The sequence below is a fragment of the Medicago sativa genome, chromosome 4 (genome assembly GCF_051527215.1).
Source record: "Medicago sativa cultivar Bolivia chromosome 4, Bolivia_mono, whole genome shotgun sequence".
Lineage (NCBI taxonomy): Eukaryota > Viridiplantae > Streptophyta > Magnoliopsida > Fabales > Fabaceae > Medicago > Medicago sativa.
In genome coordinates, this window is record NC_140752.1 from 81,589,080 (window position 1) to 81,600,208 (window position 11,129).

An 11,129-nucleotide genomic window follows, 5' to 3' on the forward strand; every position below is an offset into this window, starting at 1 on the left:
GAGTATTACTTTTCCCACTCTATGCGTATGTAGTCTTTATTACATACGTCATTTAATGACGTATGTAGTCTTTATTACATAAGTCATTTAATGAATGAATCTAAAAACCAAACTTTTGCTTATATTAGCGACCGGAGGGTGTACACAGCATCGTGGTACTCCTGCTAAACATATATCAAAGAAAAAAAAATTGAAAATCACAAGAGATTCATAACAACAATCAAAGCATTCAAATCTTGATCCAAAAACTTACTTGAGAGAACATGTCACTGATTCCAAGTTTATTCGGTATCAGAAGGACTAACATTTTCGATCCATTCTCCGTCGATCTTTTCGATCCAGATTTTCCGTGCCGTGATTCACTTTCTGCTTCCTTCCCTGCAAATTCAGCATTCCTGAGCACATGTGTGGATTGGAAGGAGACTCCAGAAGCGCATGTATTCAAGGCGGATCTTCCAGGAACGAAGAAGGAAGAAGTGAAGGTTGAAATTGAAGATGACAGAGTTCTTCAGATTAGTGGAGAGAGGAATGTTGAGAAAGAAGATAAGAACGATCAATGGCATCGCGTGGAGCGTAGCAGTGGGAAGTTCATGAGGAGGTTTAGATTGCCAGAGAATGCTAAGATGGATCAAGTGAAGGCAAACATGGAGAATGGTGTTCTCACTGTAACTGTTCCTAAGGAAGAAGTGAAGAAGCCTGAAGCTAAGACCATTGATATCTCTGATTAAATAGATGGAGTATTTAGTTTTCTTTCTCTGTTTTCGGTTTAGAATTGTATTCTCCTTCTAATGCGTATATTTTTGTGTTTTTGTAATTTCGAGAATTTATGTGAATAAACTCCGGTTTGTGAATACAATATTTCAATTTTCAAGTTAACCTTAAACTGAAATATTTTATGTGACAAAAACACACCGAACTTTGATTATTGCATTGGCTGGCAAATATTCAACAGAATTCTAAAAAAGGCACTTTTGTGTGCCTCTGATTGGTAACTTATTAGAGCATCTACAATGGTGAGGTCTTCATCATTTAAGACTTGATATCTAATAGGTACTCCCTTTGTGGAAAAAAAAAAATTGGAGGTCTTAAAAGATCCAAGGTCTAACTTAAGACTCCCATTCTTAAATGGGTCCACATGACTTTTTATTAAAATAATAATTTTTATGCTATTAAATAATATTTGTGGGACCCTATTCGACTCTTTGTTCGAGGATCTCTATTGAAGTGGTTGAGTATCTGTTAAATACTATTATTAAAAAGTGATGTGTCCGTATGAGACTCATTTAAGACCTCAAAATTGAGAGTCTCCATTGTGGATGCTCTTATGCAACTTGTTTTCCTCACTAGTACAATAAAAAAAATCTCTTTGGAAAAGGCAAAATTCAACGGCACAAGGTATGCATAAAGAGGTCAAGGAAAAAGTTCCATTCGGCACCACTATATGATACTCCCTCCAGTCACATTTATAAGCAAAAACACATTTTTAGGTTCATTGAATAATTAATGTATCCGGTCACATTTATATGTTAGATACATTAGTTATTCAATGTATCTAAAAATGTGTTTTTTGCTTATAAATGTGACCGGAGGAAGTAGTATGATACAACTTGTAGCTACCTACCAGCTTAGGAAACAGTACTAAAAAAGTTTTACTCCATCCGTTTCAAAATGAGCGTTGCTTTAGAAAAAAAATTATTTTAAAATGAATGTCACTTTACATTTTCAATGCAACTTTAATTTTTTTCTTGAAACTTTACCCTCAGTAAATACTCTAACTTTTTCTCACACAATTTTCAATGCAACTTTAAGTTTGTCTTTTTCATATAAAACAAAGGCAGTTTAGTAAAAATGTTATGTCTAATGATTATTTCATTTCATTTCTTAATATGTGTGCAATTGGCTAAAGCGACACTTATTTTGAAACAGATGAAGTAGTTGCGTACAAGGTGTGTAAAATCTAGAGATAAGATCTAAAGCCACAATATAGCGAGAATTTTGCCACTCATGAATGGGATGAGAAGGACCAGTTTTACCAATGTTTTAATCTTAGTAAAGGATTGATTATTTCTGAGACCACCTATAATCAATTTGAGCCGACATCGGCATTTGGTTATATGAGAAAGAAATTAGTTGGAATGATATGATCAGGATTTTAACTTGTTAATTTCTCATTGTCTTCTGAAATTTCTATTTCATATGGATTGTAAGCGTGTATATAATTATCTTAATCAATAGTACCGTCTTTTCATTCTTTTTATTGTGATAACGTTTAAAAATTATTAACGGTGTTTTTTTAATTAAATTTTGATTTGGATTAAAACTAAAAATACAGATGTTTGTTGCGTTCAAGTTATAACAAACCAAATTAATCTTGATTATTTATTTCAATAACACCAGCAATATAACAAAAAAATATAATTTAAAATCTTTATTTTTAATGACATCAACAACGGCATAATAAAAAAACCAAATATACTCATCTAGTTTGTTACACTTTTTAAATAATAAAGAAAAAAAACCAAATATATATATATATATATATATATTCATATCGTGTTTGTTACATTTTTTTAATATTTAAATTTATTCTTATATATTTGTTACATGTGTTATTTGTATCCAAAATTAAAGGTATTTTTGAAAAGAGAAAAAGTCAGTCCAAAAAAGTTGAAAGGGGTTATTTTCTTTATATATATTATAGATGGTATAGATTACAAGGATCATCTTCAATAAGAATAAATTTTAGAATAACATGTTTAAATTATTTTTGACAAAAACATGTTTAAATTATTGAAAAGCTTAAAAAATTCATAATGTAAATCAAAGTATAAAATTTAATATGATAATAATTGCAATAAAAAATAGTATTCGTAAATATGTCTTCGATTAAGTATAAAGGACTATTTTTATCGCAAATGATATGATCTATTTCGTTAAATAGACTTATAAAATACTAATCTTTGTCTTTTTCTTCAAATAAAAATAACCTTAGTCAAATATTTAAAAAAGTTCTTGACTTCTAGTTAAGTTTAGAATAAATTAAGTCGTAAATCATTATAGACCGATCTAACTTATCCCCGCCCTTAACCACAGCCATATTTAAACCTAAATTTATTTATGTTAGACATCATTTAATATACTTTTTTTTTTTTGGTACAAAAATATACTTTTTTTTTTATACATTTAATATACTTTTTGTTTTTAGGGACTTTAATATACTTTTTATAGAGGATTAAATATACTATTTTTTTGTTGAATAAAATTATATATTTTCTTGTGTAAAGAGGAGTAAGACACCAAAGCAGAGTAGAAGAATCTCTGAAATGGTCTAATTTCACCATAACAACCGAAGCCTCTATTTGTCCGCATCCACCATCATTCTCATCTCCTTTTTCTGTTTTCCCAACACTCACCGGCGTCACTGTTGCTTCCCTTTACACTCTCAAACCCAATGATATACACCGTCACCAACGCCCTCTCATCATCTTCTTCTTCATACCCCCCATTTCACACATTTCCCCTCCCTTTTAAAACAACCTCATTCTTCTTCCATTCTTTTCCCTTTTCACGCTAAGATCCGCCTCAGATGCAGACTCTCCTTCCTTTCTCTTGCATCAGAGGCTTCCTCTCATGAATCTCGCTCTCCCTCTCAATTTTCTCACCCAATTCGGATGTAGCTTCGTTCTCCTCTCTTGTCTCTATCGCCTCCTCAACTTTCTCGGCATGTTTTTGATGTTAGGCTTTTGTTTCAAGATTCTTCACTTCGGTTGGCATTTTAAGGGTGCCCTACGTTTTCTCTGTGATTTTGGACGCATTCCCACAATTCGTTTATGTTTGGAAAACTTTGTTTTGGAAGTTTCTAAGAAAAAAATCCCATCTTTGGAAAATGGGTCTCACCCTAATACCAATTCTTCGACTCAGAAGAGATTGAATGGTCGTTTGGAAGATCGGTTGGAAAGGAAAGATGATAGTGAAATGCAGGTTCCTGATGTGGATGAGGTGTTTGATGTAATCACTCTGAGAAAGTTGATAAAGATTGAGCGCAGGAAAGCTAATGCGGCGTTTGCGGAGCTTGATAAGGAACGGACAGCGGCTTCTTCATCTGCGGAAGAGGCAATGGCGATGATTCTCAGGCTTCAGAGTGAGAAGAGCTCGGCTGAAATTCAAGCGAATCAATTCCGCAGAATGGCTGAACAGAAGTTAGAGTATGATGATGAAGTGATCGAGTCTTTGGAATGGACGATCTCGAGGCATGAATCTCATAGGAGTGTGTTGGAAGAGCAGTTGAGGGTTTATAGAGAAGAACTCAAGCAATATCTTGGGGAGGATGGGATAAACCAACTTGAAGCTGATGTTAGTAGAGATAGGAGTTTTGAGAATGAAGCAGTTGATTCTGTAGTTAGCTCTTCTGAAAACGGATCACCGACCTTGTAAGTTTCCAAGGTTGTGTTATATACAAACAAATGCTTTTACTTGAGTTTTCTTCTGACCTGTTGTTGTTTAGTGTAAATTGTAGTAGTCCATAACTTTAGTTTTAATAATGTTGAGCTTAAATGTATATATATTCATTGATTGATATTTATTTTTTGGCATGTTAGATTAGACTCCACATTCAAGTTTATTAGCATAACTTTGTGAATGCATTTAATGGAACGGTTCAACGGTTGTAGGTTGGTACTAAGTTTTACCATTTGTTAGGCAGTGAGGTGAATATAGTGGGTTAGGGTTAGTCTCTTAACTTTCAGATTTATTTGCTGTGTTTGGTTTGGCGGTGACACACATTTTCTTGTGTCCGAATGTAAAAATTAGGATGCTCCAAATTGTAGCGACAATTAGATGCACCTCCGTTGACTTGGTGTAGTTTTGTTGATTGAATTGTGTTGAAGCAATTGCAGTCACAAAGATCCAATTCTGAAGCCTGCAGTCTGGGATATGCAGTTGTAAATACTTAATAATGTACAGGTGTTTAGCCTCAAGGATTGGGTTTGCTTGTAAATAGCTTGGTTGAATGAAATGCATCCAGACACACATATTAGAAGGATTATTTACAGCAGGCATATTAACTTAGCCTTAACTTTCAGGTTCACTTGTGTAATTTTATAATGAATTTCACTGAAACAGATAGATAAAAATGTGTCAGTTAATACTTCATATAAAACCTCAGTCATTTAATTCTGTTTAGTTTGTTGGTTATAAATAGAGTTCTAGTAGGTCAAGTGGTTGAAACCAAATGGTTAATAAACAAACAGTTCGTGGTTGAATCGATCAGGAGCACCTGAGTTCGATCTCTGACCGTTACTATGTTTTTTTATCAAACTTTACTTACCTCCTTGACTGAACTCGATATAAACATGATCCCTTTCTCCCGGAAACCGGAGGATTAACACCAAAAAATATAATTCTAGTGGTTAATTGGTTGAGTGGGAGTTATTTTTAGTTACTGTCATCTTTCTCTTGGTTGTCGCTAATCTTGTTTTATAACACGTTATTTGATCAATAGATTGAGTTCAAATTTTGGTAGAAATGTATAACAATAGTAATATGGTGTCAGAGGACATTCTTCCCAATGATGTCAATGGATGTCCACGAGCACAAATAGTAGTTATATGCTACCTGCCCCATTGGATGAAAATACTATCCGTGCAGATATCTGCCAACGGGTATTTAGCATATTTTACAACATTTGCGGGTATCAACATATATCCATGGGTTGGTATAACACATCCCTAAATTTATTCCTCTGTCTCTCTTGCCTTTCTTTCACAAAAACAGAACTATATCTATATTGACCTTTCTATTGGGATGAACTGTGTCATTTTCATACTCTTCCCACTTGCATTTATCCTACAAAGTGTTACAGTAATACTTACTGTGTCAAGAAAATGATTGTGTTCTTTGTTTTCCATGAAGATTAAATGAAAGTTATGGTAAAAAATCCACTTCTGAAACAAAGTCTTCTCAATGATCATTCAACAAGAATGCCAACAAAATGCTGGTTGTGTTAGATCCACAATTCTGGCCTTTCAAAGTCTGTTTCTGCTTCTAATCTCCAAGGTCAAGGTCGCTCCTTTAACAAACCTTTAACTGGTAAACAAGTTACCCTGAAACAATGCACTCATTGTTGTTGAAGTAATTGTATAGGTAACACTTGGGTTCTTCAAACATGGCTTGCCCTTCCACTAGGATAGAAGTCTAAAAGAAACCAATAGTCTCTCGACAATACTTGCACATGAGGCTACGTTAAATCATAAATCCCATAATCCCCTTTGTTTGGATGTGACTGGAGGGCAAGTACTGGGTCTCTTGCATTTTTCTGATATGTTCACCCCGGATGATCATGTTGGGTGAATATTGTACCATGGATTAATATGAATAACATTCCTCAGATGCAAATCCTCTTCCTCCCAGCCAAACTAATCTCAATCCTCAATGCTCATTCCTACAGCACCCACAATAACTTCTGTAAAAAGATATTACATGGTGGAATTATTTTAATTGAGGTCTATCAAGTGAACCAGTCAGGAATAGTTTGTCAATATGAGAGCTTCCTCAAGTGCCAAAGCCTGCTCATGAGAACATGATAAAACTTGCAGAAAAACAAAGCAGGAAATCTGCTATTTAGTTAGAAACTCTGGTGTACAGAGAATTTTAGGGGTGGCACTTTGGTGACATTAATGTCACCGTGACATTAAATCTGGGCCATTAATGGCACCAAGATAGATGTGTTGTGTGGCCCAGATGCAATGGCAATGTGTTTGTGTGTAATGGCACCAAAATAGATGTGTTGTGTGGCCCAGATGCAATGGCAATGTGTTTGTGTGACCCAGATTTAATGTCACGGTGACATTAATGTCACCAAAGTGCCACCCAGATTTTAGTAGGGGAGCTGATCATTAAGTTTTTAGTTTAAAAATCAACTTAAAAAATTCTCCAATAGTTGATCTCGCCCATAAAATGTATCACTCATTGATACTTTAAAGAAGGAATCAATTGCAAATGAAATACTATTTTAATAATTTATGATTATTTTAGTTAATAGATATGAAACACGGACACCTGACACGACACATATATATTCATACCGTTGATGTAAAAAACATAAGACATTGACACGGTTGTGTATCTATTTAAAAAAAATCAAAATTGAGAATTAAAATATATAATCTTTAACCTCTCGTTGATGAGCACTATTTCGACCCGTGTCTAAAATAATGCAACAGGTCTCATCTCCATTCTCGCTCACTGCTGATTTTCTGAGTAGACCCTGCATCATTTTTGGCTCATTTTAGTTGCCACTGACATGACTGCAAATATGGACAAAGTAGTATCAAATATTGACAACTTCATTTCCAAAAAGTTAAATATTGAATTTATATTTAAATAAGTTTGATTGTTATACACGTATTAGTAAAAACAAATTGGTATACATAATACGAGTAAAATGTTTTACACGTACGACAATCACAAATGATTTTACGCGAGGCCTAATTTAAATGATGATTTTTCTTACCAATATTTTAAAATGATGGTTTTTTACCAACCTTTATTGAAGAGTTTTAAGCAATAGTTTTCAATGATAATACTACTATATTATATATGCAATACGAATACTCCCTCCGTCCCGGAATATCTGACCCATTTACTAAAAAAAAGTGTCTCAAAATAACTGAGTCATTTCAATTTTCAATACAACTTTCATCATTCCCAATACAATATAACTCTAATTAATACTACTTTCATCATTCTCAATTCAATATATTCCACTTTCCCCTTTATTTATACATTTTTCTTAATCTGTGTGAAAAACCAAACTGGCTCAGATATTCCGGGACAGAGGGAATACTATTTTTTTAGGGGTATACTATAAATATATAGATCTCCTTTCAAAAATAAATATATAAAAATAAATATATAAATCTATACGGACATATAATATGTTATGAGAATTTTACATGCGTGCGTTCTTGTTGTGAGGTGAACCGTATAAGTTTCCTTTTTAATAGCACAAGATTATCCTCTATCATTTCATTTTCATACATGTACCGTGTACGTGTTACTTGAGATATAGGCTTGTTACTTGAGATATAGGCTTGTTGTTCGTTCTATTAAGTGTGCTTGGAGGAGCAAAATCAGGGTGACACCAATTTTGTTGTAGTTATAAATTGTTGATAGTTTTTGTCAAAATTATGTTGATTTAAGGATGATTATGTAGGATTGAATTCTCTCATGTGTGATTTTTTTTTTTTTTTATAACAAGAGGGCGTAAGCCCAACAAAGAAAGAAACTTCCGCCTAACAATACGTGGAGTACAAACACCAGTTAAATCAGCTAAAAACAACATACTAATTTGAGTAGGACAGTGCTCATATATCATCAAAGTAAAACCTCTATCATAAGCTATATTTGCAAGTGCGTCAGCATAAACATTAGCTTCTATGTATAGATGACAAACTCATGTGTGATTTTTGCATGAGAGAGTAAAGTGTAATATTCAATCATTCATATTTATTATTACATTTAAATTTTTCATGTGTTAATCTCTTTTTTAAATTGTGAGAGATCACATTTTAACATCTCATATCGTCAAAACAAACATGCAAGCAAAATGGGAACTCTATGAATGCGAATTAAAGGTTACTATTTATCTAATATTTGTCATTTCATAGAAAGTAGTCAAACATGGTTTTGCGTTTTTAATAAGATAATTTATTCTCATTGGATTTTATAACAAAATAATAGCTATAAACTATGATTCTATAAGTACAATCATTTTTTTTAACAAGTATGATCATATGTTAACCATTCATTTTTTTTCTTACATTAACTTAGTCTTTGAGATCCAAAAACTAATGAAATTTAATTAAAGTCGAACCTGTTGACAATATTTGAATTCGACCCTAATTTAAATAAGGGAAATGTTAGCTTGTGCCCTCAAGGCACAAGTTAAGAAGCCAAAGATAGAAATATTTTATTGGAAATTGTGCATTCAATATTCTTGAAATTTGAAATCTTATCTTTTCAAGACAAAATTGATTATTTAATTCCATTTTTAGATTCTTAACATATGCCCTAAGGGCATAAGTTAACACTACCCTTTAAATAATCATATGAAGGTTTAAAACAAAAAATTATATATTAAAAATACAAAATGTCTAATAATTTGTTGACCTGGCAAATTGTTTGCTAATGTAGCAATGGAGCTGTTTACGTCCTAATCTATGTGACAAAGATTCTGTTTGATAAAAACTTGTGGATAGCAGCTAGATGAGTTTATAGTTGGTAACAGATAAATCATCTTATTAAATTTGTCATGTTTGACAAAATTAATGTCAAATTAGGAGATAGAAATAAAATGACATAAAAATTATTTTTAATTGTTGTTGTTCCGATTAAGATAATAAAGTTAAAATTGACATAAAATGATGATCTCTAACTTAAAAGTTCTTTTGTAAAAAAAAAAAAAAAACTAAAGTTGAAACATTTTAAAAAAAAATCAAACATTACTTGAAGTAGTCTATAGAAACAATGGAGTTTTAACTTTTAAAAATGCTTATGAGTTCAAATATGGTGTGGGTCAAAATATCAGGTGGGCTAAAGATTTATGGTGCTCTGACATACCTCCAACCAAGTCATTACTGGTTTGGAGAATCATGCATAACAAGGTTCCAACAGATGAAAACCTTTGGTCTAGAGGTTTTCAGTTTCCCTCAATGTGCTCCTCTTGTTTCAAACATTGTGAAACTACTTTCCACTTATTCTTTGAATGTAACTTTGCAAGTCATCTGTGGAACTGGTTGTTCTCTATTACTAACATAAGCATGCAATTCAGCAACTGTCTAGATTTTTGGAAAAATTTGGATAGAAATTGGTCTCCACAATGCAGGACTGTTCTCAAAGCCTGCATGTTCAATATTATTTACGCTGTTTGGATCAGAAGAAACCATGTGAGATTCAAAGATAAGCACATGCACTGGAAACCTGCTCTTAACATGATTATTGCGCAGACCTCTCTTGCAGGTAACATCACCAAAGAAGTAGAGGGGACATGCAGGAATTCAGAATTCTTAAAACTTTCAAGGTGAACATTAAACCCCCCAAGGCTCCCATAATCAAAGAGGTAATCTGGTCACCACCGATGACAACTTGGATCAAAGCAAACACAGATGGAGCAGCCACCAAACACCCTAACAGAGCAGCGGCTGGAGGCATCTTCCGAAACTCAGAGAGCATATGCATTGGTTGTTTCACTCAATCACTGGGGGAGCAAAACGCTCTATATGCTGAGCTTGTAGCTGCCATGACTGCTATTGAGATTGCTCACAACAACGGCTATTCTCACTTTTGGTTAGAAACAGATTCGCAGTTGGTCACTTTAGCTTTCAACTCTTCTTTTGTGGTTCCTTGGGTCCTTAGAAACAGGTGGCTTAACTGTATGTATAGGATTAGACAGATGAGATTTTTTGTGTCGCATATTTTTAGAGAGGGCAATGCTTGTGCCGACAGTCTAGCAAATATTGGTCTTTCTTTAACTTCTTCTGACTTATTTTGGTATGACAGTTTACCTGACTCCATTAGAGGAGAGTACAATAGGAACAGGTTGGGTATGCCCAACTTTAGATTTGCTACCTTTTGAAAAGGTTTTGGTATGGTCCCCCTTTTCTTTTTGTACTCTTTTTTTTTTTTGTTTTAATCTAATGGTATGATGCTTTTGCATCAATTTATAAAAAAAAAAATGTTTTTTTATTAAATAAATAAATGTTAATAAGCTAATAAAAACAATATAAAGTTCTGAGACAAAATGATTAAAAAAACAACTCTGTTTATGATTCAAATCAAGTTTTAAGAATTGAGGTGATCATGTGAACCGTTAGCTAAAACCCTAATTTCTTCTTCATCCATCAGAGATGAGTGATCCATCAAAGAGGGGTGGTTTATGGTCAATTTTTGACCTCAAATCACCCATCAACATCGTTTTTCTCATTCCTTTTTATTTAAATTAGTGATTTTCACATCGAATTAGGTTTTTCTTTTGTGATTTCGTTGTCTTAGTGCGACGTTGTTTTGTTTGTCGTCTTTGTGTGGCGTTGTTTGTCTTTTCCCTCTTGTTCATGTGTTTGTTCAGTTCAGAT

General features: G+C 33.3%; 1 protein-coding gene and 1 pseudogene across 2 annotated transcripts; both read left to right on the forward strand.

The window, feature by feature from the left end:
- Positions 1 to 907, forward strand: LOC146932601 (18.2 kDa class I heat shock protein pseudogene; annotated as a pseudogene). The gene has a single exon (XR_015007181.1). The product of XR_015007181.1 is annotated as an 18.2 kDa class I heat shock protein pseudogene (transcript).
- Positions 908 to 3,251: 2,344 nt separating this feature from the next.
- Positions 3,252 to 4,576, forward strand: LOC146932602 (uncharacterized). The gene has a single exon (XM_085704312.1). The coding sequence runs from the start codon at positions 3,631 to 3,633 to the stop codon at positions 4,432 to 4,434; it is 804 nt and encodes a 267-aa protein (XP_085560438.1). The 5' UTR covers positions 3,252 to 3,630; the 3' UTR covers positions 4,435 to 4,576.
- Positions 4,577 to 11,129: the final 6,553 nt, after the last annotated feature.

Bases quoted from the DNA above. Each gene is read 5' to 3' on its own strand.
- LOC146932602 (XM_085704312.1), top strand. From the start codon at position 3,631: ATGAATCTCGCTCTCCCTCTCAATTTTCTCACCCAATTCGGATGTAGC.